The sequence below is a fragment of the Pelophylax lessonae genome (assembly GCF_965119305.1).
Source record: "Pelophylax lessonae genome assembly, chromosome: 2".
In the NCBI taxonomy this organism is placed as follows: Eukaryota; Metazoa; Chordata; class Amphibia; order Anura; family Ranidae; genus Pelophylax; species Pelophylax lessonae.
The window spans coordinates 481,687,669-481,713,457 of NC_138769.1; the positions used below are offsets into that span (position 1 = coordinate 481,687,669).

At 43.1% G+C, this 25,789-nt stretch overlaps 1 protein-coding gene across 1 annotated transcript in view; it reads left to right on the top strand.

Moving 5' to 3' along the window:
- LOC309548155 (DNA excision repair protein ERCC-5 homolog) overlaps positions 1-25,789 on the top strand; it is a 137,448-nt gene that overhangs the window by 75,663 nt on the left and 35,996 nt on the right. Inside the window, exons 10-14 of the mRNA XM_082248117.1 lie at positions 20,889-21,064; positions 23,447-23,568; positions 23,657-23,749; positions 24,589-24,649; positions 25,319-25,462. Of these exons, the coding sequence (XP_082104243.1) occupies positions 20,889-21,064; positions 23,447-23,568; positions 23,657-23,749; positions 24,589-24,649; positions 25,319-25,462 (596 nt within the window). The remainder of the gene's footprint in view (positions 1-20,888; positions 21,065-23,446; positions 23,569-23,656; positions 23,750-24,588; positions 24,650-25,318; positions 25,463-25,789) is intronic.

Here is a 25,789-nt window from a genome sequence, read left to right on the forward strand (position 1 = left end):
AAGCTGGGGACAAACGTAATCACTGACAGCAGTACTCCCCTACACTAATAACTAAGGAGAGCCCTCCATTCATCCATCAGCCCCTTAGTACTGCTCAGATGTAGCGAGCACTTTAAACAGAACCGGTTGTGGGAATTGTAGTCTCTCAAACCATAACAATGCATAGCGTTAGTTCAAGACAGAACTACAATTCCCACAAGCCCTCGCGTCTGAAAGTGTCACTTGTAAGCCAATGAGAGGCTGCTGTACAGGAAGTGCTGGGCGTGGCAAGGTTTGTGTTCATGTGCAGGGGGGTGGAGCCGGGGAATGATGGCTGGTACTGTTCATAGAGGAGCTCATCCGCATTGAAGGGACGGTGCCAGGAGTCCGGGGTAAGAACACAATAGAGGGGTATTGGTAATATGATCATATATATATATAATTGTAGAATGTTCTGCTGGGGATACTTCATGTTCGTTGTTGTGCTGAAAGTAATCTCATAGCTAACCATGTCCCTGAAGCACTGTGTACAGACTGATATGCAGGGAAAGTTTCTGTCTCCCCTTTGTTTATTAAAAGCTGACCCCCAGATAAATATTGTCTCCATACAAGGGATGTACATTCTGACTTGATTCCTGATTTGTGTATTTCTTCCACATCTCTGCAGTAATCCGGTGTGAAGCTTTGCATCTGTGCAAGAGCTTCCCAGAGTTCTGTTTGGGCTTGTTTACACAACCAGAAACCCTCTGAAGAGTGAGCCGTGGTGGGCGGCTTTTTAGAGGGCATTTGACAGGCAGCGAGGAGGCGCCACAGCTGGGTACATTGCATGCAGTTGTGGGGTAGTTGCTGTACAGCCCCTTTAGCTCTCTTCGGTGGGTGGTACGGCTTGCCAAAAATGACAAATCATTTAAAAAAAAAAAAGTTTAGGAACACAGAGCAAGCCATAGACAGGCCATAGATTATACCATTTTCATTCCTTCAATCACAGGTCCAATACAGCTGGGGCAGTAAAAATGCAGCCCAACTGCAAGTGTAAACAAGGTTGTAAACCCTTACATATACCCTGTGAAGTGTCTGGCCTCAGGTGATACACAGAGGTGAAACAAATCTTCCCATGTAAGTTGTATCTGTCTATCTACAGTCTTTTCTCCTCTACAGCTGTTCAAAGTCCAGAATTTATAAAGCTTGTCTGACAGTTCAGAAAAAAGGGGGCGGGAAGCTGAAATTACACTCTGCAGAGCTTAGTGTGGAGAGCTCTGAGAGCTGATTGGAGGGAAGGGACACACCCTGCTTTACACAGGAACAGAGCTGAGGCTGTCAATCAAGTCTCTTGTTGTCAGGAAAACTTGTCAGAAGTGAGTCATGCTGATAGCAGAGGAATGAAACCGCAGACAGAAATGACACTTATGCCCCGTACACACGTACCGATTGTCGGCCGTAAATATTTGGCCGACGACCGATCGGCCGATTGTGGGCTTGTTAGTATGGTGCTTCCAACAACCGACTGCGACTTTTCGGCCGAACAGAATCTGGTGTGCAGGCTTTAAAATTTTTGTTGGCCGTCACCAGAACGGCCGATTGTTCATCAGTCAGTACAGAATTCGGCCGACAAAGAGCAGATGAGCAAGACTGGGCATGCTCAGAGAAGAAAAAACACAGGGAAAGTTAACCATCACATGACATCACTTCTGCAGTCGGCTGTTGTTGGCCGACAAAATTCGTGTGCAGTCTTTTGCAGTTTTCAACAGACACGACAGCCCTGGACAAAAGACGGCCGATCGTTCGGCCGACGATCGGTACGTGTGTACGGGGCTTTAGGCCCCTTTCACACAGCTTTCCGATCAGGTCCACCTGTCAGTTTTTCAGGCGGACCTGATTGGATGCTCCATGCACCCCTATGGAGCTGCAGATGTCAGAAGTGACAAGTTCGCTGACACCCGCTGCTATCTTATCCGATCCTGTCTGTCAAATCCAGATGGATGGAAACCCTATTTTCCATCCGTCTGGAGGATCGGATCCGATGAAAACAGACAGGCAGTCCGTTATCATCCGATCTCCCATGGAGGAGAGCGGGGATCTGACAGGTCTGTCTCTGCAAAGTAAGTAGAGACGAAGCTGTCATCCACCTGCCCAGCAGGGATCGGCGGATCGATCCCCGCTGAGCAAAACGGAGTCTGCCGGGCAGAAAGCCCATGTGCAAGGATCCATAGTTCTTCTAATTGAGACATACTATAGAGGGATACAAAGTAGTACTAAAGCCTCACCTGTTTTCTCTCTATCCAATCTAGATAGGCCAGCTAAGAGTGTTTTGTATTTGAGAAAAAGGGAGAAAGATTTACATTTACACACTGATATTATCAGTTGAATGATCATCCCTTTTTTTTTTTTTTTCATGCTAGACCCATATTGAAAATGAAAAGTTTACCAAAGTTACAAAAATTCTTGTACGACAGAATCAAATTTCGGAAGTGATGTAATGTGTTGTAGTGTTATTGTATTGTATTTTTGAATGAAAACTGTACTAATTAATGAAAACCGTACAATCTGGTATGGTATGAGAAAAATGTTCATGTTTGTCCGATCAGATAATATCAGATGTTGTGATTCGTTCTCGAAAGCGCTGTACTATTAATCAGATTATCATACGATCGCTTAGAAAGTGGTATTTTTCATCCGATTTTTTTGATCGTGTGTAGTGGGCATTAGGGACCTTAGATTGTAAGCTTGTTGAGGACAGGGGCAGATGTGAATATATTATATACAGCAGGTAAATTAAGTATTGAACACGTCACCATTTTTCTAGGTAAATATATTTCTAAGGGCTCTTTCACACGGTCCGCCTCCATAGGTGGATCCGTGCTGCTCAGCGGGGATCGATCCGCCGATCCCCGCAGAGCCGGCGGATGACAGCTCCGTCTCCGCTTGCAGTGCGGAGACGGAGGTGTCACAGCTCCCGCTGCTCTCTATGGGGAATCAGATGATAGCGGACCGCCTGTCCGCTCTCATCCGATCCCCAGGACGGATGGAAAATAGGGTTTCCATCCGTCCGGATTTCACGGACAGGATCGGATGCGGATGGCAGTGGGTGTCAGCGGACATGTCACTGCTGACATCCGCTGCTCCATAGGGCTGAATGGGGCATCCGATCAGATCCACCTAAAAAACTGACAGGCGTATCTGATCGGACCGCCCGTGTGAAAGAGCCCTAAAGGTGCTATTGACCTTGTCAGGTAGTGTGCAATGATGACAGCTTAATGCATCTCCTGACCCACCTCTTTGGGACTACATGTCCAAAAAGTCTAAAGCTCCATTCTCACCTGAGCGTATCCTTTTCAGGAGTTTTTTTTAGGTGTTTTTCAGCCATTTTTTTTGCAGGTGTTTGGAGGCAGGCATTGACATCTCACCAAAAACGTTTTTATACTGCCAAAAAAAAGCTCATGTACTTTTTTGAGCTTCAAGCATTTTACTTCAGGTGACAAAACGCTCAGATGTAAACAGGGGCCATTGAAATTAATGAGATTTTGCTTGTTGAGTGTTTTGGAACTTCAGAGATAAGCGTTTTACGAACTGAAAAACGCACAGGTGTGAACAGGGCCTAAGTAGCACCACGCCTACATGCCCCATATTAGTCCTCAGTTGCTGCCTGCTCATGATGGCACAGGCAGTCTGCTTGCAATCTTTTCCCATGTATCAGTGGCTCCAAAGGACCACACAATGCAACCGAGCCACCCCAGTGGAGGAAAGCTACATCAGACATCTTTGGCTCCAGGAAGAAGAAAGACTTTTAAAGAAGACGCATCAAACAAGGTAAGTACCCAGGTAAGCTGTTATAAAAGCCGCTGCTTCATGTGTGTGGCTCCTCCATTCACAGGTGGAGTGCATCTGATATCACTCCGCCTGTGACCCGGACCTATACAGGAAGTAGCGGCTCCCATCCCATACTACTACTGCACCTAGTAAGGGATGGCCGAGCCGTTACTCAGCAAAAACCAGATCGGCCAGTGGGACGGTTAAATTTTACCGATCTCCGATCCAGCTATTTTTTTCGGATCGGGGCTGATTTCCGATCCGAATATCGGATTGGTGCATCCCTATTAATAACAGTTCAAATCTTCTTCAGCATCCTCTTAAATGATGGTATATCAAAGAATAAATGGCTTCCCTGTGGCTTGGTGTTCAGTGCATAGTGATTAGTGTTCAACCACGTTCTACATAGGTGACAGGTAGAATCTGGGGCATCAAATGACTCCTCTGGCTCTCTTCCTAAAAGCTTTACATTATATTATTTTTGTCTTCAATCCTAAATACAGGCAAAAAATAAATGAAGCCCCAGGCCCAATTAGAGCAGCATATATTTAAAATACAGAGGCATTCTTACCATAATCCACAGTTCTAAAATTTTCCTCCCATTGGTTTAGTTTCTGACAATAGGTCTGCTGAAATTGCTTTTCTTGTTGATCTCCAACATCATCTTGTACAATGCAGAAACATTGGCCACTATTGGTCCTGCATTGTACGTGCTTGCAAAGAACCATCCACCAACAGCTTGATCCTGGAGAGCAAAAGAACGGATGGCCAGCTGCCTTGGGACCCTGAATTTAGGATATTAAAATGATAACCTCCATTAACTGGGGGAGGAAGCATTTGTATTTTTTTAAATTATAGCCGGAGTTCTGCCTATATTGTATACACACACTATCTCACAAAAGTGAGTACACCCCTCCGAATTTTTGTAAATATTTTATTATATCTTTTCATGTGACAACACTGAAGAAATGACACTTTGCTACAATAAAGTAGTGAGTGTACAGCTTGTATAACAGTGTAAATTTGCTGTCCCCTCAAAAAAACTCAACACACAGCCATTAATGTCTAAACCGCTGGCAGCAAAAGGGAGTAAACTCCTAAGTCAAAAAGTCCAGATTGGGCCCAATTAGGCATTTTCCCTCCCCGGTGTCATGTGACCCAATAGTGTTACAAGGTCTCAGGTGTGAATGGGGAGCAGGTGTGATAAATTTGGTGTTATCACTCTCACTCTTTCATACTGGCCATTGGAAGTTCCACATGGCACCTCATGGCAAAGAACTCTGAGGATCTGAAAAAAAGAATTGTTGCTCTACATAAAGATAGTCTAGGCTATGAGGTAATTGCCAAGACCCTGAAACTGAGCTGCAGCACGGTGGCCAAAACCATACAGCGGTTTAACAGGACAAATTCCACTCAGAACAGGCCTCCCCATAGTCGACCAAAGAAGTTGAGTGCACATACTCAGCATCATATCCAGAGGTTGTCTTTGGGAAATAGACGTATGAGTGCTGCCAGCATTGCTGGAGAGGTTGAATGGGTGGGGGGGTCAGCCTGTCAGTGCTCAGACCATACGCCACACACTCCTTTAAATTGGCCTGCATGGCTGTCATCCCAGGAGGAAGCCTCTTCTAAAGATGTTGCACAAGAAAGCCCACAAACAGTTTGCTGAAGACAAGCAGACTAAGAACTTGGATTACTGGAACTATGTCCTGTGGTCTGATGAGACCAAGATAAACGTATTTGGTTCAGATGGTGTCAAGCGTGTGTGGTAGCAACCAGGTGAGGAGTACAAAGCCAAGTGTGTCTTGCCTACAGTCAAGAATGATGGTGGGAGTGTCATGGTCTGGGGCTGCATGAGTGCTGCCGGCACTGGGGAGCTACAGTTCATTGAGGGAACCATGAATGCCAACATATACTGTGACATACTGAAGCAGAGCATGATCCCCTCCCTTCAGAGACTGGGGCGCAGGGCAGTATTCCAACATAAGGACCCCAAACTCACCTCCAAGATGACCACTACCTTACTAAAGAAGCTGACGGTAAAGGTGATGGACTGGCCAAGCATGTCTCCAGACCTAAACCCTATTGAGCATCTGCGGGGCATCCTCAAACGGAAGGTGGAGGAGCGCAAGGTCTCCAACCTCCACCAGTTCTGTGATGTCATCATGGAGGAGTGGAAGAGGACTCCAGTGTCAACATGTGAAGCTCTGGTGAACTCCAAGCCCAAGAAGGTTAAGGCAGTGCTGGAAAATAATGGTGGCCACACAAAATATTGACACTTTGGGTCCAATTTGGACATTTTAATTAAGGGGTGTACTCACTTTTGTTGCTAGTGGTTTAGACATTAATGGCTGTGTTTAGTTATTTTGAGGGCACAGCAAATTTACACTTTTATACAAGCTGTACACTCACTACTTTACATTGTAGAAAAGTGTCATTTCTTCAATGTTGCAGTGTTGTCACATGAAAAGATATAATAAAGAAATTAACAAAAATGTGAGGGTGTACTCACTTTTGTGTGTGAGATACTATGTGTGTGTGTATATATATATATATATATATACTCAACAATCAGCAATCAGCTCTGCTCCACAAACTTACACACATTCTGTAGTGGGCACACTTTTTCTAGTCAGCAATGAATGAATAAAAACAAAAAAAACTTTTACACATTCACATAATATATAAATAGTAATATTAATATTTATTTTATACACACATTATATATATATATATATATATATATATATATATATATATATATATATATATATATATATATATATATATATATATTAACATTTATTTTATACACACATTATATATATATATATATATATATATAATGTGTGTATAAAAAACATTTATTTTATACACACATTATATATATATATATATATATATATATATATATATATATATATATATATATATATATATATATATATATATATATAATGTGTGTATAAAATAAATGTTTTTTATACACACATTATATATATATATATATATATATATATATATATAATGTGTGTATAAAATAAATGTTTTTTATACACACATTATATATATATATATATATATATATATATATATATAATGTGTGTATAAAATAAATATTAATATTACTATTTATATATTATGTGAATGTGTAAAAGTTTTTTTTGTTTTTATTCATTCATTGCTGACTAGAAAAAGTGTGCCCACTACAGAATGTGTGTAAGTTTGTGGAGCAGAGCTGATTGTTGAGTGTAATAAGCAGAGGGTGAGGGACAGAGGCAGTGGGGAGATAGATAGAGCAGATTGTGAGAGTGAAGTTCCTTGTGGTTATGTAAAGATCCTACTGTGTCACAAGGGACACAGAGCAGCCATATTAATTACTATCTGGGTTATACGCCACCTATAGGCGAATGGACACTGGCAACCAAAAAAAGACATGAAGTTCCCCTCTATATAACCCCTCTCATACAGGAAGTACCTCCGTTTTTTCGCCCGTGTTTTAGAGGTGATGGTGATGGTTGGAGAAGCTTTCCATATTTTTAAAGAAGAAGAAAAAAAGTTTATGCTACAATCCCGGTTAAGATCTCTGGATCCAAGGGGAATTGGCAATCAGATCCATCTGAAAGTGGAAGACTAAAAGGATGGTACCCGAGCCTCGGTAAAGGGAATGAGGTATTGCCTGTAATGCGACCCTCTTAAGCGCTTGACTCTGGGATCCAGACCCTAACCCTGGGATAGACTAACTCCAAGAGCGTTCTGGCAGGGTTCCCTACACGTCCAAGGAAGTGGCCTCAAACATTTGGGGGACCCAGTCCTTGAAGGTCGACAAGTGACAGAACCTACTGTGATGGGTGAAGATTGGATTCTAGTTATGCCTCCACTAGAGGCAGTATGTGTATTCAGCTGTGGCCTGTGTACCTTGGGTGCTTGGATGCCTTTTTCTGCTCTCAACCCCCCTGATGCTTGGCGGGCAGTGGGACTTTGTACATCCTGTACACGCATCTGCTTACTCTCTGTAGCTCAGGTTCAGAGAGCACCTTTGGTGGCCATCCATGCGGCGGGAGTTCAGCCTATTTACATGCACCTGGAGCTGGGAAGGGCCGTGCACGTGGCATGTGGACATGCATGTAGCACGCCGCACATGCGCAGTAAGGGTGCAGAGTCGGCGCAACATTTTGAGGAGTGTTCCCGGCAGCGTGAGCTTCTGTCAGAAGCTGGATGGGACACAGAGCAGCTACAGCTGGGTGCGTGAGGTTCAGGATTGGGCAGAAGATGTGGAAAAAGTAGCTGTAAATGCCTTCAAAGAAGGCCAAGCCGAGGATTCCACTTCTGGGGAGTCAGAGTCTGAGGAGCCATTCTCGGTCTCTTAATCCCAGAGATTGTTAGTTCCGTCTCTCACTGAAATGGTTCGGTCGGGGTTTAAATTACCTCCTTTAGGGATTTCTGAAGTCTTTTTTCCTCATTAGGCTCGTTACACCCTCCTCAAAATTGTCAGGCTTTTCCCTTACATCTGCTTTTAGAGCAGATAGTATATGCTGATTGGGATCATCCTGATAGGGCTTTTATTCCTCCAAAAAGGTTTTCTTTGTTGTATCCTATGGAGAAAAAATTCACAAGAAAATGGAGTATGCCTACATTGGATGCTGCTATTTCTTCTGTAAACAGAAATTTAAACTGTCCTGTAGATAATGCCCAGGTTTTTAAAGATCCAGCTGATAAGAAATTGGAATCTTTACTAAAAGCTTCCTTTGCTATTGCAGGGTCTGCAATACAATCGGCAGTGGCGGCTATAGCAGTTTGTCAATCTTTGAAAGACCGTATTAAACGGGTGTTCAGGAGTGTTCCTTCTCAGGGAGAGTCTGCTGAAGATTTAGCAGATTTTCCTCGGGCTTTGTGTTTTGCCGTGGATACTCTTATAGACTCCATACAGCAAATGTCACGGTTTGCTCTTCTGTTCATATGCACAGAATCCTCTGGCTAAAAAGTTGGTCTGTGGAATTACCATGTAAAAATTGCTAGCTGGCTTTCCCTTTCATGGAGAGCGCCTATTTTGTGACGATCTGGACAAATATATCCAAAAGATTTTGGGGGTGGGAGAATGCGCTTCTACCAGTTAAGAGGAGAAGTAAACATCTTTCTTTTAAGGTGTCTTAACACTCAGGTTCCCAGTACTTCTAATCCCAGGCAGTTTTGACGGCCTTAATTGTCTGGATCTGAGGCAAGCCTTCAGATCAAGGGCAGAAGAAACCCTGGGCCCAGAGGCCTACCAAGCCTCGCTTTAAATCTACCTTGTGAAGGAACGCCCCCACTCGGGTGGGGGAGAGGCTGCTACAGTTCTCAGAGGCCTGGGTGGAATTGATTAAGGACAGCTGGGTTGTTTCCACAGTCTCGCAGGGGTAAAAACTAGAATTTCAGGTGTTTCATCATCCTCGGTTTGTAAGGTCAAACCTACCAGCAGATCCTCTAAAAAGAAGATCCTTCTTTCTGGCTCTGGACCATCTGGGGTCTAAAGCAGTGATTACAAAAAATCCAGACGAGAAATTCAGGGGTTTTTACTCAAACACCTTTTCATAGTCCCCAAGCCAAACAGAGAAGTGAGACCTATATCTCAAAGCTCTGAACCAATTCCTAAACATTAGCACATTCCGAATGGAGTCAATTCGCTTAGTCATGGCCTTTCTGCCAGGAGGAGAATTTCTAGCATCCATAGACCTCAAGGATGTATCCCTATACAAGCCAATTTTTCAGGCCCATCAAAGGTTTTTGCGCTTTGTTTAAAGACTGTCATTTTCAGTTTGTGGCCTTACCCTTCGGGCTAGCCACAGCTCCATGAGTGTTCACAAAAACCCTAGCTCCAGTATTGGCTATTCTAAGGTCTCAAGGGATAGCAGTGTTAGGATACCTGCACAATCTATTACTTTATAGACTGGTCGGCTTCTACTCTAAGCCAGAATGTGTTCTGGGCAGTTAAGTTCTTAGAACGTCTGGGTTGGATTCTAAATTTTGCAAAGTCAGCATTGCAGCCGTTTCAGAGTCTAGAGTTACAGTATTTTGGTTTCCTTGTGGACACAGTACAGGCAAAGGTGTTTTTGCCTTCAAGAAAGGTAGTAGCCCTGAAAAATCTAGTTCGGATCGTGAGAGTGGAAAAAGTATCCTTCTGTACATCTTTGTATGAGGTTGCTAGGGAAGATGATGTCCTCATTCGAAGCAGTTCCTTATGCCCATTTCCATGCCAGACCTTTTAAAGAACAACATTCTGTCAGCCTGCAGCAAAAAGATCCAGGCCCTAGACCAGAGGTGTCAAACTCCACTTCACCGAGGGCCGCATCAGCATTATGATTGCCCTCAAAGGGCCAGTTGCATCTGTAATACTAGATGTCCAGAGTATCCCAAACCCCTTACATTAGATGTTAAGAGGCCACCCCCACCCTCCCTTACATCAAAGTGCACCCCCTTACCTTGTGTTGCTGCTGGGAAGAAGCTGGTGGCAGAGCTGGGAAGCAGAAAGTGCAGGGTCTGCAGGAGGCCCAAAGGAGGGCTGGACCTCTACTGCAGCTCCAGGAGAGGTGTGAGGGCCACATGAAATGGACTGGAGGGCCAGATTCGGCCCTCGGGCCTTGTGTTTGACACATGTGCCCTAGACTGTTGCATGTCTCTAGTACCGAGGGTACGTCAGAGTCTAGCTTGGTAGCCAGGAATTTGGAGAGCGGAAACCCTTTCTTCAAGTAGTCTGGAAGTTGGTGACTACAGATGCCAGTCTCTCCGGCTGTGGAGCAGTTCTGGAGCAAGCCACTGTCCAAGGGAAATTATCCTGGTTAGAAAGAAGCTTCCCCATCAATATCCTGGATCTGAGCAGTTTGTTGGGCATTAAGGTACTGGACTTCCAGACTTCGGGGTTGCTCCGTCAGGATACAATCCAACAATGTCACGGCTGCGGCCTATATCAACCATCAGGGGGGCACCAAGAGTCAGTCAGCCCAGAAGGAGGTGGGTCACTTCCTTTCCTGGGCGGAGAAATTTTTTCCATGCCTGTCGGCGGTTTTCATTCCAGGCATAGAGAACTGGCAAGGCAGACTTTGAGTCCCCAGCAGCTGTTTCCAGGCTAATGGTCCTTACATCCAGAGATCTTTTGCATTCATTTGTCAACGATGGGGGGTCCCTGAAGTAGATCTGTTGGCATCCAGGTTCAACAACAAGTTGGACAAATTTGTGTCCAGGACCAGGGATCTGCTCGCAGTCAGAGTGGATGCTTTGGTAACTCCCTGGGAGCAGTTCTCCCTGATCTATGCCTTTCCATCCGGTTCAGCTGCTGCCACAACTTCTGCACAGGTTTCAGGAAGAAGGGAAACCAGTAATCGTGGTGGCTCCAGCTTGGCCCAGGAGGATTTGGTACGTGCAAATTCTAAGGTTGTTCATGGGAAGGCCATGGGTTCTCCCACTGCATCTGGATCTGCTCTCTCGGGGTCTGATATTCCACCCTGCTCTACAATCTGTAAATTTGACAGTTTGGCTATTGAAGCCTGAATTTTGAGGGAGCGGGGTATATCTGGTCCTGCAGTCTCTACCATGAGAAATGCTAGGAAACAAAGTCTCTAGGGGCATTTATTACAGATTCTGGAAGTCTAACATTTCTTGTGTAAGGCCAGGAAGTGGCAACCCGTAAGTATATCATCGGGAGAATTCTAGCCTTCTTGCAAGTAGGGGTAGATATGAAGCTAACCTTAGGCATTATTAAAGGTCAAATTTCAGCCTTGTCAGTCTTTTTTCAAAGACCGATTTGCTTCGTATTCCTTAGTCCGAGCCTTTATACAAGGGGTGCTACATATGCTTCTGCCAGTTAGGCCACCGTTGTGTCCTTGGGATTTAAATTTGGTCCTGGTGGATCTACAGAAACAGCCTTTTGAGCCCATTTGGCATGTTCCTCTGGTTCTTTTGACCAGAAAGTTTGTCTTTTTGCAGTAACTTCAGCTAGAAGAGTATCAGAGTAAGTGGCTCTTTCTTGTAAGAAGCCATTTTTGATCTTGTATCAAGATAGGGTGATTCTACGTCCACACCCAGGGTTTTTGCCCAAGGTGGTGTCCGATTTTCATTTGAATCAGGACATTATACTGCCTTCCTTCTTTTCAAATCCTCAAACAGCAGAGGAATAGTTGTTACATTCTCTCGATGTAGTACATGCATTTAAGGTTTATTTGAAGATGTTAGCTCATATTCTGAAGAATTACCTTTTGTTTGTGCTGCCAGAAGGGCTCAGGAAAGGCAGCCCTGGCAGCATCTAGGTCTACTATTTCTCAGTTGATATGCCAGGTCATTATCCAGGCTTATGGTTTTAAGGGAAAGTTCCACCTTTTCTGGTAAAGGCACACACTCTACCAGAAGATTAGGTGCTTCTTGGGCAGTTCACTATCGAGCTTCTATGGTTCAGATTTGCAGGGCCGCTGCTTGGTCTTCAGTACACATGTTCACTAGATTCTGTCAGGTGGATGTTGGGACCCGGGAGCATTCTCCATTTGGCCGCAGTGTGCTGCCGGCAGCTATGTAGATCTTTTTCGGTCTGATGGCGGTTTTTTTCGTATTTAGTGTCCCCCCCTCCCCTCAAGTGCATTGCTTTGGGACATTCCAGATAGTAATTATTATGGCTGCTCCGTGTCACGTGATGTACGATAAAGAAAATTGGGTTTTTCCTACAGCTTACCTGTAAAATTCTTTTCTTGGAGTACATCTCAGGACACAGAGGTCCCTCCCCTCTTGTCTGGGATGTTTATTTCTTGCTACAAAACTGAGGCACTTCCTGTATGGGAGGGGTTATATAGAGGGGGACTTCCTGACTTTTTGGTTGCCAGTCTCCATTCACCTATAGGTGGCATATAACCCACATAGTAATTATTCTGACTGCTCTGTGTCCCGTGATGTACTCCAAGAAAAGTATTTTACAGGTAAGCTGTAGGAAAAATCCAATTTATTTTATTTTTTTATATTTTTTTTTTTTTTTTAGATCTATACAAAAATGTTTTCCCTTTCATTTATATTTTAAACTGAATTGGTTGTTTTACAATGTGATAGTTTACAATCACTTTAATTGAACAAATGGAAGTTAATAGCCGATTGGCCATTTCCCATGCACAGCTGCAGAAGTTTTTGCATTCTCCAGTTTTTGTAAATCAACCCCAAGGAATCTGCAGGAGGTCCGAAGCACCGAGCTGCAACAAATGATGAAAACCAGTATTTATTTAAGAAAACCCCTATGCAAACATTTGTAGATATCTTTGCTTTATATTCTATTTTTTTTGTTGTTTTTTTGCAGGCAATAATTGATGTAATCAGCAAGTATGGGAGTTCAAGGACTCTGGAGGCTGCTTGAATGTTCTGGAAGACCGATAAATCCAGAGACACTAGAAGGGAAAATCCTTGCTGTCGGTATCCTTGACAAAAAGAGCTTGTTTACCGTTTATTCTGTGTCTTGTGTGTGTCTACAGGTCAGCTATTAATATAGACAATGAAAGTCTGTACTTATCTGCAAAAAGGGTACTTTGTTATTTTCATTTGTTTAAATTAGATGGTTACATTTAGCTTACATTGTGTGTGTGTGTGTGTGTGTGTGTGTATGTATGTATGTATGTATATATATATATATATATATATATATATATATATTACAGTCATTCATTGGTAATTCTAATTTAATCTTGTAGATGGTAGGGAAACTCCAGCTACTTAAGGCCTCACGCACCCTGGGGCTTTATGATGTAAAAATTAGCCATATTTCCCCTCCTGGAAGCCACATCTGCTGCATACAACTGCCCATAGAAATGAATTACAGTATGCCGCTCTAAGTGGGTAGACGTCACTACTTATGTAAATATGTTTGCCCCTGGACACAGACACAGCGTCCAGAGGTGTACCTTTTGTGTCCGTGTTTACACAAGTATCAAAAAATATCTGTGTACTACCTCGACCTGTAATTGAGTTCTATGGGTACAGCATCTGTGGCTCCGGGGCACGGAAATACATCCATATATTCTACGGCCCCAAACACCTGTGTGCATGGGAACCTTCCTGATTTCTTAGATGCTCAGTAAATCTCCCGGCAAATAGCTAAAAGCGGAACTTCACCCAAAAGGGAAAGTTCCGCTCTTCCTCCTTCCCCATTTCACCCCCCTCCCCGTTGACACATTTGGAGTACATTTTTTTTTTTTTTTCCCAAATCACCTTTCAGGCCAGCATCTGGAGAGAGTGCAGCTCCACCCAATTTTCCCATGAAACACTGCAGCCTTTAAAATCCCTCCTCTTCCACCATGCCTTCAGTTATTGTATTTTCCTGTGTGCCCGCGAGCCATGGGTTCTGGGCTGGCTGGCAGTCCAGGGGCGGAGCCGTGTCTTTCGGCAGTCCCTGCATGTTGGTCCTGGACAGCAAGTGCGTCATTTCTGGTAGGCGAGACTTCCGGTAAGGGCATGGCGGCAATGGTTTCTGGCCGCTGGAACACAAGGGTCATAGGGCGGGTCGAAAGGTCGGTGCTTCTGTTTCCGGTCCCGAAGATGTGGGGAGGCTTGAAGTGTACATTTAAACAGATGGCAGTTCTGTCACTTTCCACTGCAGCATCGGCGGGAGCACGCACCGCAAGCACTGGCCAGGCCCAGGTAAGAGGGGTACAGTGGTGCCTCTATCTTCACTGTTGGCCTTATTGTTGGTTGTTGTACTTCTCCTGTGGGAGCCTGCTCTGTAAGTGCTGTGATTACTGTTCTCAACCTTACAGTTTAGGCAGGAACTCTGTCTTTTAGTATTTGCTGGTTAGTGCACAGGGGGCCGCCTACTCCTGAGGTGGTTGTAGTCTGTTCACTCTGATAGCTTTCAGTTTCAGCTGTTAGGTGACTTGGCTTTTTTTTTTTTTGTTTGGGTTTCAGGTAAAAGTCACAGTTAAATCGAAAGGATCTCCCTCAGTTCAAAGGAAGTGTCCTTCTTGCAAAAAATCCTTGAGAGATTCATGGCCAAACCGCTGTGCAAAACCTGCATAGCGGACCTTGTTAAAGAGGAATCTTCACAGCGATGTAAAGATTTGTTTTCTTCCAAGAAAGAGTTAACAGGTACTTTAAGTTCAGTTAGTTCCCTATAAGTTAAAGTGCCACCAATACAGACAGACTCCCAGCAAAGTACATTATTCAGCTCCTTGGCATCCACCTCAAATTTGGCAGAGGCCAGTGACTCCAGAGGGAGAAGGAGCAAGTACACTTCTTTCCCTCAAGGATACAGATGAGGAGGAGGAAGAAGAAAAATATTTCTAGAACTTCCAGATACAAAATATCTGTAGAGGAAGTAGATGATTTGCTTAAGGCAATCTATACTTCCCTAGAGATCCAGGAGGATAAGGTTTTAACTCTCAGTACATGACAGAATGTATCAGGGACTGGATGAATCCAAACATAGGGTTTTCCCAGTTCATAAAGTTCGGAAACAATTAAAAAAGTTCGGAAAGATCCGGTGAGGGCCCCTTTTTTCTCCAAGACCCTTATGAGAAGGTTCCCCTTTGAAGATGATGAGATCCATGTTTGGAATAAAAGGCACAGGGTGGATGCAGCCTTTTCTCAAGTCTCTCATCGCACAGATTTGGTGTTTGAGGATATGGGTGTCTTAAAGGATGCAATGGACAAAAAGGCAGATTCACTCCTTAAAAATGCATGGGATTCCACCTCATCCAGCCTTAAGTCGGCTGTGGCATCCACAGTGGTTGCCAGGAATTTGGAGTGCTGGTTAGAACAACTTAAAGGGCACGTGGAATCGGGGACATCAAGAAAAGATTTACTTGAGTCCTTCCCAGTACTGTTGAAAGCAGCCAAGTATATAGCTGATGCTTCTGCAGAATCAATCAAAAGGCCTGCAATATCCTCAGTACTGGTCAACTCGCCCAAACGCACAATTCGGCTCAAAACTTGGTCAGGTGACTCGGCTTCCAAGATCAAATTGTGCGGAATACCGTTTTCTGGGATTTCCTGTTCGGGCCAGATCTAGATCTTGGATATAAGAGCTGATAGGAAGAAAGCCTTTCCTTCTAAAAAGAAGCAGCCTCTCAAAAAAAAAAAATTTTTGTTTCTATTCCTCAGTCCCAGAGAGGTAGAGAACAGGACCAGAAGACCAGGTGGTCCTCCCAGAGGGGCAATGGAAGAAGTGGGGTGCTTTTCAGAATCCCCGGATCATTCCGTTAAAAGCAAATGATAGCCTCCTCCCATCGTGGGAGGAATATCATCGGCTTTTCTACCACAATGGGAGAAAATAACCTCAAGTCCCTTCGTCAGGAGAATCATCACTCGGAAACACCCCCAAGCAGATTTTATGTCACCCCTCTCCCAAGGGTCAAAGAAAAAGCTTCCACGATGATGTCCCTTTTACAGGAGCTGATGCAGCAGAAAATTGTAATCCAAGTCCCCAAGGAACAGGAAGGCCAGGGCTTCTATTCACACATCTTTTTGGTTAAAAAAAAAAAAACCCTCTGGCAAATATCGGATGATCCTAAACCTAAAGGTTCTAAACAAATCAATAAGGTGCAAACACTTTCAGATGGACACAATCTACTCGGTGTCAAAGCTTCTGTCCCCAGGGTGTTTCATGATGTTCTTAGATCTGAGGGATGCTTATTTACATATTCTAATAGCCCAGTCTTGTCAAAAGTTTCTCTGGCTTGCTGTCAACTTGGGGGAATCAGTATGGCATCTTCAATTCAGGGCTCTTCCCTTTGGTCTGTCATCTTCCCCCTGAGTGTTCACAAAAGTGATGGCAGAAGCGCTGAAACCGCTGAGATTGAGGGGGATCTCCATTGTCTCTTATCTGAATGACCTCTTGCTCTTCACAGACTCCAGAAGTCAGATGTTGGCAAACCTACAGGAGACCCAGTCCCACCTCGAAAGCTTGGGGTGGCTCCTAAATTTGGAAAAGTCCAACTTGATAAAGGCACAGAAGGTTTTCTTTTTGGGGTACACAATAAATTCAGTGCTTCAAAAGGTTTTTCTCCCTCAAGAAAAATAGTAAAGGCCTAGTCCGCGGTGGATCAGATTCAGACCAACCTCACGGTAACAGTTCGGGTGGCTATGGCAGCACTAGGACTGCTTACCGCAGCCATACCAGCTGTCCGGTGGGCCAGGCTACATTCTCGCCCTATCAAGATGGGCGTTCTACAGAAATAGTCACATCTGGAGCCCTTAGAAAAGCCAATCAGGTTTGCCACAAGAGTGAAGAGGGCTCTCTGGTGATGGCGAAACCCAGTCAATCTGACAAAGGGCCTGTCGTGGTCTTTTCCTCTAAGCAAACGGCTGTCCACGGATTCAAGTGCATGGGCTGGGGACCCTTCTAGACGACTATACTGTTCAAGGGTCAATGTCCAAGATAGAGGCCAGGAAGTCATTCAACTGGCGAGAGTTAAAGGCCATCTTTCATGGGCCTCATGTCATTTCAACAAGCTGTCAGGGATCAACATGTCTAGGTCCTGTCGCACAACATGACGGAAGATGCCTATGTGTCGAAAAAAGGGAAAATAAGGAGCAGGAGTCTCTTGTATATGGCCATGCAGCTGGGCAGAACGAAATGTGGCCTGTCTAACAGCAATTCACCTGAAAGGATCCCAAAATCTCCTGGCAGATCTCCTAAGCAGAAAAAAAGATAGAAGCAGAATGCAGCCTAAACTAGGAAGTCTTCCTGATGGTTGCGGAAGTCTGGGGCCATCCTCAGGTCGATCTATTTGCGAACCAGCAAAATGCAAAAGCGACAATATTCTTTTCTCTTCCACAGAGTGGATGAGGCCTGGGTCTAGACGTTCTCCTCCCCCCCCCCCCCCCTTCCAGCTGATACCTCTGGTCATCAGGAAGTTCAAGGAAGAATCCACAGATTTGATCTTTTGGCCAAAGAGGCCATGGTTTGCGACACTTCCAAATCTGGCCACGAAACCTCCCTGGAAACTTCCTCTCACAAGGGACCTACTAACGCAGGGAACCCTGAACCATCTAGAGTCGGATCGTTTACAATTGACAGCTTGGTTTCTGAGGAAGACCTCCTAAGGGCCAAGGGTCTTTCAGAGATACTTATTACCACCTTTCTTTCTAGTAGAAAAAAAGGTGACCAGGGCTATCTATATGAAGGTGTGGAAGAAATATAATTCCTGGTGTTCTTTTAAGGGACTTCAAGTTAAAAGTATCATTTTAATTTGAGAATTCCTCCATGAAGGAATGGAGAAGGGGCTGGCAGCCAGCACCTTAAAAACCCAGGTGGCGGCACTTTCGTCTGTTTTCTAAAAAAAAAATAAAAAAAAAAATCGCAAGAAGTTTTGATTATTAGGTTTTTCAGGGCTTTAGAGCGAAATAGGCCAGTAGCCCTTAAAGTTTTTCCCAAGTGGGATTTGTCTCTTGTGTTTCAAGGATTCACCAAAACTCAGTTTGAACCTTTTAGATGAAGCATATCTTAAAGAATTTAGTTCTCAAGACAATTACGTGGTAGCAATCACGACGGGCAGAAGAATCCGTAAAAAATCAGAACGGATCGCAAGTAAGTAATTTTTAGAACGGATCTGGCCTTTCTTCCTTAGATTTCTACATCTTTTCTTCATACTCAGGAAATCGTAATACCTAACTTTTCTTCAGCTCCAGCTAATGCTAAGGAGGAGGCCTTCCATACTTTAGAGGTGAGAAGATGCCTAATACAATATCTATCCTTAACCAAAGAATTCTGGAAATCAAAAGCACTCTTCATAATCTTATCGGGATCCCAGCAAAGGAGAAAAGGCCTCCAAGAGTGCTTTAGGAAGGTGGCCTAAGTGGGCAATCAAAGAAGCCTACATAGCCCAGGGGGAAGAACCTCCTGAGGGTAATGCTGCCCACTCGACAAGGTCAGTGTCAGCTTCCTGAACCGAAAGGGCTGCTGCTTCACCTGAACAAATCTGCAAGGCAGCGACCTGGTCCAACATTTCTACTTTCCTTCTGCACTATAGGCTAGATTTACTGTCAGCTGCAGATCAGGCCTTCGGTAGGAAGGTGCTGCAGGGAGTAGTCTCGCCCTAGGGTAAGTTTCTCGGTTATCCTCTCCAGGTGCTGTCTTGAAAGGCGTTTTGGGAAAATCTTAGTTAGACTTACCGGTGACGGTATTTCTAAGGGCCTTTCAGGACAGCAGCTGCTACCCTCCCTGTTGTTTTTTTTTTTTTTTTTCCCTATAATTTGACTTCCTTGTCTGTTATGGTTGTTTGTTGTTATGTGCTCTCTTTTCCAGCATGTCGGAGGCTACACTATAACTGAAGGCATGGTGCAAGAGGAGGGATTTTAAAGGCTGCAGTGTTTTCTGGGAAAATTGGGTGGAGCTGCGCTCTCTCCAGGTGCTGTCCTGAAAGGCTCTTAGAAATACCGTCACCGGTAAGTCTAACTAAGATGTTTTTTATTTTTCTCTCCTCAAAAGACAACAAAGAATATTTGAATAGGTGAGTGTCTGTTTATTAAAAATCAGCAGTTAGTGTTTGTAGCTGCTGATTTTTACGTTTTGTAGAACTGACTGAAGCTTCTCCCCCCCCCCCCCCCCTTTTTATTTATTTATTTTTTTTATTTAATAGACTCAGCCTGTGATTGGGCAGTATGGGAGCAGCAGCCTGCTGATAATATTCCTATGTTTTCACAGGACTGGACTGACAGGTTGTTAATATGCTAAAAGCAGGAGCAATTCCTCCCTCTCCTTTTCTCCAGTAATTTAGATTGCAACAACCTTGTAGCATGTCACAAGGAAGGTTGCATCAGGATCTGATGTGATCCTGATGCCGCCTTCCTTGTGACATGCTACATCTGATCTGATCTGTTTTAAAGCCAAGTACTGCGCAGTTACCAGGATTTACATTGTTGAGCATCTAATTCCAAGAAGTAGATGCTGAACGTGGTCGATGCCTGAACAATGATGGTGCTGTCCTTCTGTAGAGAAAAGTAGATGAAGGAATTCCTAGGGGGTAATGTGTGTTCTTTGTGAGAAGTAATAAATACACATTACGTAGCATGCATGTACTTGCCATGAAAAAGGATATATGATGTTAGCGTCTTGTAAAGGCCTCCAGTATAAAACCATATTTCAAAAATCGATTTCACTGCTTTAATCCCCTAGTCTGTGACTCTGTCACCCGAAGACAGCAGATTCTTGTGGCTGGAATGGCAGGTGTATGTGAATAGCGGATCAGCCTGTACAAAGTAATGACAGTTCGTTCGTTCACTGTTCGCTTGTTGCTACGCACAAAGTTGTTACCTGCAGTTAGGGACATATGTCTGAGCCTGGACACAGTCAGATATGTTTAGGCTCGGACAGCTGTCCCTTACAGCAGGTACTCCTTAGTGTGCAGCAACAAGCGAATAGAGATAGTCGCTCTCAGCCTGTCATTACTTTGTACAGGCTGAGCCGCTATTCATATACACCTGCCATTCAATCCAGCTAAATGTGAACAATGATGGCTTCTGTCAACCTGTCAATACTTTATACAGGATGAGCAGCCACCACTATTCGCATACACTTGCCATTCCAGCTGCAGGAAGGCGCTAATACTTTCCGCTGGAATCTGGTGTCTGTGGATAATCACTTGGGTCAAGGAGGTCATAGTGCTGCTGCTGCCATATTATTCAACCCACTTCATGTGAACCCAGAGCATCATGGACCCACTAGGGCAGTGGTTCTCCACTCCTGTCCTCAGGACCCACTAACAGGCCAGATTTTAATTATTACCTTGGGGAAATGCAGACTAGAATACTGCAATCACTGAGCAGTAAATTATATCACCTGTGATGTATTTAAGTTATCTTGCAAACCTGGCCTGTTAGTGGGTCCTGAGGACAGGAGTTGAGAACCACTGCACTAGAGCTTGCATAATCGCATTGCTCTTTGCATGCATATAGACCTTCCACTGCCAAAGAGAAAAGGAGAACTGTCACACCACACAGAGAAGATGAAACGAGAGCTCCTAAACCCAGCACTTTTAACCCATGAAAACCCAACTTTATGGACATTCACCAACCTATAGGAAAATTGTTGACTCTAGCAAATGCCTGTATATGAATTCTGATGTATATTTATCTTTAAAGAAATGTTCACTTAACCATAGTGTAAGATATAAGTATTTGGCTGAATCAAGCAGTGAAAGGAGCAAGAGACCGCCAAGGAAATGCCATCCAAAATGCTCATCTTTTGACATTATTCCATCGACTTTGCAAGTTGCTATTTTTCAGGATACGCCCTATTTTTGTTTTTGATGGTGAAGCCCCTCTCCTGAAGAAACAGACTCTGGTAAGTAATAGTTTCCTGCCCCCCCCCCCACCCAAACAAATTTAGCCTTTACTCTACTGCCGTTAGATGTTTATGTGTCTTCTTTCCATATTTTAACTTGCATTAGAACCATTACAAAAAAAGTGTGAAATAGTGTGTAAATTACACACATATTTGCGCATACGTAAAGGCTTATAAGGGTATGTGCATAAATTCTTTCTACTGCTAAAATATTTATTCTAGCCACTAGAATGAATTTACATGCTTGTAATTTTGGGAATGTAAAACTAAAAAAAAAGGCCAAAATAATCTTTCCAGAATGCGGGACTTGGGCATTTCCATTTTTACATCTCTGAACGCTACTCTACTAATTGGAGCTAAATGTTCCCATGTGCATTGACACATTTGGGGAATTAAATAAAGCACTACTAACAGTTTGCTAGAACTATGGCCTACCGCCTGTTTCGGTAACTTTACCAACATGTGCAACGGATCCAGGTAGGTCTTAATAATGACACTTTTACAAAGTGGTGCTTATTAATGCACCAAATGAAAAAAATAATTACCTCCAGTTCATAAATAACAAAACTGGAGGAAATGAGGATCAACTCTAACTTGGCATACAGGGACAGGCACAGTGCCTGTCCCTGTATGCATTGTAGCATACAAGCCTCTCCCTGTTTCTAGTTGTTAAAGTGGAACTTTAGTAGAAAATTAAGTTCTGCTAGATCACTTCAGGCTGTAAAACACTAAAAATAAGTGCTATACTGTTTAAAAACTAGTAATACACTGTCACACCCTGCTTTGCACATGCACATTTGCTCTCTATTCTTGGCACTGTGCCTAAAATCAACCACTAAAGACCAATCAGCTGACAGCTTTAAGATTTACTGTTGCTAAAAGAGGGAAGAAAGCAACAGGAATGACACAGATTGTGTTGAGGGAACACACGTTAGGGAGGGAGAAAAGAAAAAGCAGGAGAGGTGATAGGGCAAACTCTGCTGCCAGGAAAATACAAAAGAGTTAAACGTACAAGGATAGGGTCTTATCTCGCTGATATTCTCCTTTCTCCCTCATGGACAGCCTGTGAACTTTAGCCATGTAAAGTTTCTGTTAGTCTTTCTCTATACAATCAAGGCTGAAAATGTACATATTTTAATTACAGAAAGTAACATATAGTTTTTAAGACCATAGAGAGAGGGAGAGTTTCAAATAAAGAAGTGTTTGCTCTGGGCTTCAACAAAATGGCTTCCCCCAGCAAGAAGAAACTGGAGCAATGGTGGTGGCAGTTTACAGCACACACTAATTTTGGTAGCATAACTATGAATGTGGAATATATGTTCTTCTGTTAAAGAACATTATTAAACTCTAAAAGGACACTGACATCTTTACAGCCAACAGCCTCCTAGCATCCAGTGATGCTGCAGTGGGTGGAGCTTGATGGGGAAGTGGAGACCCTATGTACCCATTAGAGATGGGCTCGGGATCCCACCTGCTTGATCCTGCCAGGAAGCCGAGACTGCACTCTGCTAATCACAGGCATTGAGGCATTTCCCGATCTGTGCAGCGGCGGACCAGGAAATGTCTGACTGCCTGTGATTAGCCGTGTGCAGTGTTGACTTCCTGGTGGGATCCTGAACAGGTCTGAGCCCATTCCTTGTACCCATCCAGTTTACACTTGCCTTATAATTGACAGCAGGTAGTAGTTTAATTCTATAGCCAATAGCAGGCTGTCTATTGGCTAAGGATCCACCCACTGCTTGCTGTCAATCACAGGGGGAGTAGACTTGACAGGACAAATAGTGTCTGTGAATCCCCATCAGGCTCTGCCCTCATGTACAAAACTGACAACTGCTGTGTCAGTGATGTTATGTAGAGGCACAATGGAATTTCATAGAGTGTCTTAGACACTCTCTTTGTGATTTCCGTTGATTAAATTTACCTATATATCTGAATGCTGTTTGAATATACAGGGACCACCATGTTTCCTGTAATATTTATTTGTTTTGCATTCTTGTGGTGCCAGTCCCATCCAGAGACTGTATTCCACTTAATATATACTTTCCTATGTCATGATAATGATAGCCAAGCCTAACTTGAAAATGTTCACCTATAACTTGGTAATATTGATATAACTTATTTGCTATCTATTCCACTCTGTCAGACACTCATTTTCACCATAGATGTTCTTTTATGTTAATATCCGGTACCAGAAAGAGGGAGTGCATTTTTTTCACTAACATCCCCTTGGAAAATTGGAAGAACAATACTTTTCTGAAAAGGCTATGACTATACTGGAGGGAGAGTTGGTCGTTTTAGACTATATATTTTTTTTCCTAATTAATTCTGTCTATGTGATAAAATAAAACCTACTGATAATCACATTTAACATTCTCATTTTAGGCAAAGAGGAGGCAGAAGAAGGATTATGCAGCCAATGAAGCCAAGAAAACAAATGAGAAGTTGCTGAAGACCTTCTTGAAAAGACAAGCTATTAAAGCTGCTTTGTCCGGAAACAAGCAAAGGTGTGCGTCTTATATTCATCTCCTACTGCTGCAGCCAATCATTCCATATAATATAAGCATATAAAATTCTCACTTTGATGTTTTTCAGCAATGAGGAGTTTCCAAGTCTTTCACATATACGAAGAAAAGAAGAGGAGGATATGTATGCTCTAGCCCCCTTAGAAGAGATAGAGAGAAATAGGTACATTAAAATTAAATATCTGACCTTATCATCCAATTAGGAATATATACGTACTTGTAATTTCCAAAGATTTGGAATGTTTTAACAAGTGCACTTACAATATACTCTGTAAAACTATGGAAAGCTGTTCATACCACCTTTTTTACTCCAGTGGAACCCTTAAAATAAGGTCTAGGGGAACCCCTGCCAAAAAGTTGATTGGGGATCAGTGGGAAAAATGGCCTTTATATTGGTGGTCTATAGGAAGCATGCCCCCCCCCCCCCCCCCCAACAGTGGTGATTGGAATGGCACCCTTACAGACAGCTAAAAATATATTTGGTGTTATGTTGCTGGCCCGTGCAAGTGGCATTGCCTCTGGAACTATGCAAGTACCAAGAGATGGGAGGTCAATCAGCTCCAGCTCAAGGAGCCCTAGTTGAGAATGGCTGGTTTGTACATTTTTATCAGATTCCAGGATTGCGTGTTATAATGTGCACAAACCCTTCCTACATATCCCTTATTTTCCTTGCACAGGGGTTGCAGTCAGCTCAAATGTCTATTGGCTCAGCAAATCCTGAACTTTATAGGGCAGTGTTTCTCAACTCCGGTCCTCAGGGCACACTAACAGGCCAGGTTTGCAAGAAAACTGAAATACATCACAGGTGATATCATTTGCTGCTCATCTCCCCAAGGTAATACTTAAAATCTGGGTGTGCCCTGAGGACCGGAGTTGAGAAACATTGTTATAGAGCATCTAAATTGTGCATTCTGTGTTCATTAGCCCACATTTATAAACCTTTTCTGCATGTCTTTTAAACTAGCATATAGAATATATTTTATGTACTTGTTTTATCCTTAGTTCTGAAGAGGAAGAAGAGAAAGAATGGGAAGAGAGAATGAACCAGAAGCGGATTCTTCAGGTTTTCAGCCTTTTTTATGTTTTTCTAGTTTGTTTTTTTGTTGTTTTGTTTTGTTTTTGTTTTTTTAGTGGACATTTTTTAAAAGCTTCCTGAAGTCAGGCTGAAAATGATAAGACAAGATGCATCATATTATGCTCATCACTAATGCTTGAATTACTGTAAAGTTGACATTAACAAGCAGTTATCTTACAGATAACCCCAGATGGATATATTTTCTGTCACTTCTGACTCTTTTCAGAAGTGTGTTGTAGGCAGGGGCTCCTTCTGTCTTGGTGATGAAAACATGCGCTGTGTGCAAGGACCAATCTGCTATCCACAGCACATGCATAAAAGTTATGGTAAAAAATGTGGTTCAAATATCACCTGTCTGCCGTTTCCCAATATCATAGAACATTGAAATTGTAAGTCCTAAAATACACAGGCAGTTACATGCAATATGCAGTTCTACACCAAAAAAAAAAAAAAATACCTTCAAGTAATTTATGAATTCCCTTTGCAAACTGCTTGTAGTAACTTCTCATTTTAACAGTAGATGGAAATTCCTGGGTACAATACTACCTAGGATTTGTCAGTGTAATTGAGGAACTCTTCCATTCTTGATGGTGCAAGTTGGTTCGACACCAGTCAGGTTTACCAAGTAATGGGTATTTTTTCCTTCTAATTAATTAGGAAGAATTTTTTGCTGACCCCCATTCTGTGGATGTAGACTCTGAGGATTTTAACAGCCTTCCTCCTGAAGTGAAGCATGAAATCCTGACTGACCTGAAGGAGTTCACCAAGCGAAGAAGGACATTGTTTGAAGCCATGCCAGAGGTATTATGACAAGTATGATCTATACACGTTAAAGACGGAAACCATCGGTTTTGTTTTCTTCTGCTCTTTATTTCTATACAAAAAGCAATATACTAATGTTTAAAAAATTTTTTTTTTTTAAACTACAAAGTCTGTTGATCACAAAGTCTGATCATACTGTACTGTACACAACACTGTATTGTTAAAAAGAAATACTCAAACTAACACAAGATAACAATTCCTATACTGATTATGCATTAATTACCCTTTGCCAATGTATGGGGAAAAATGTTGACCATACACTGTGCAACATAGCAAAGGTGTCCATTAAAAAAAAAAAAAAAAGAT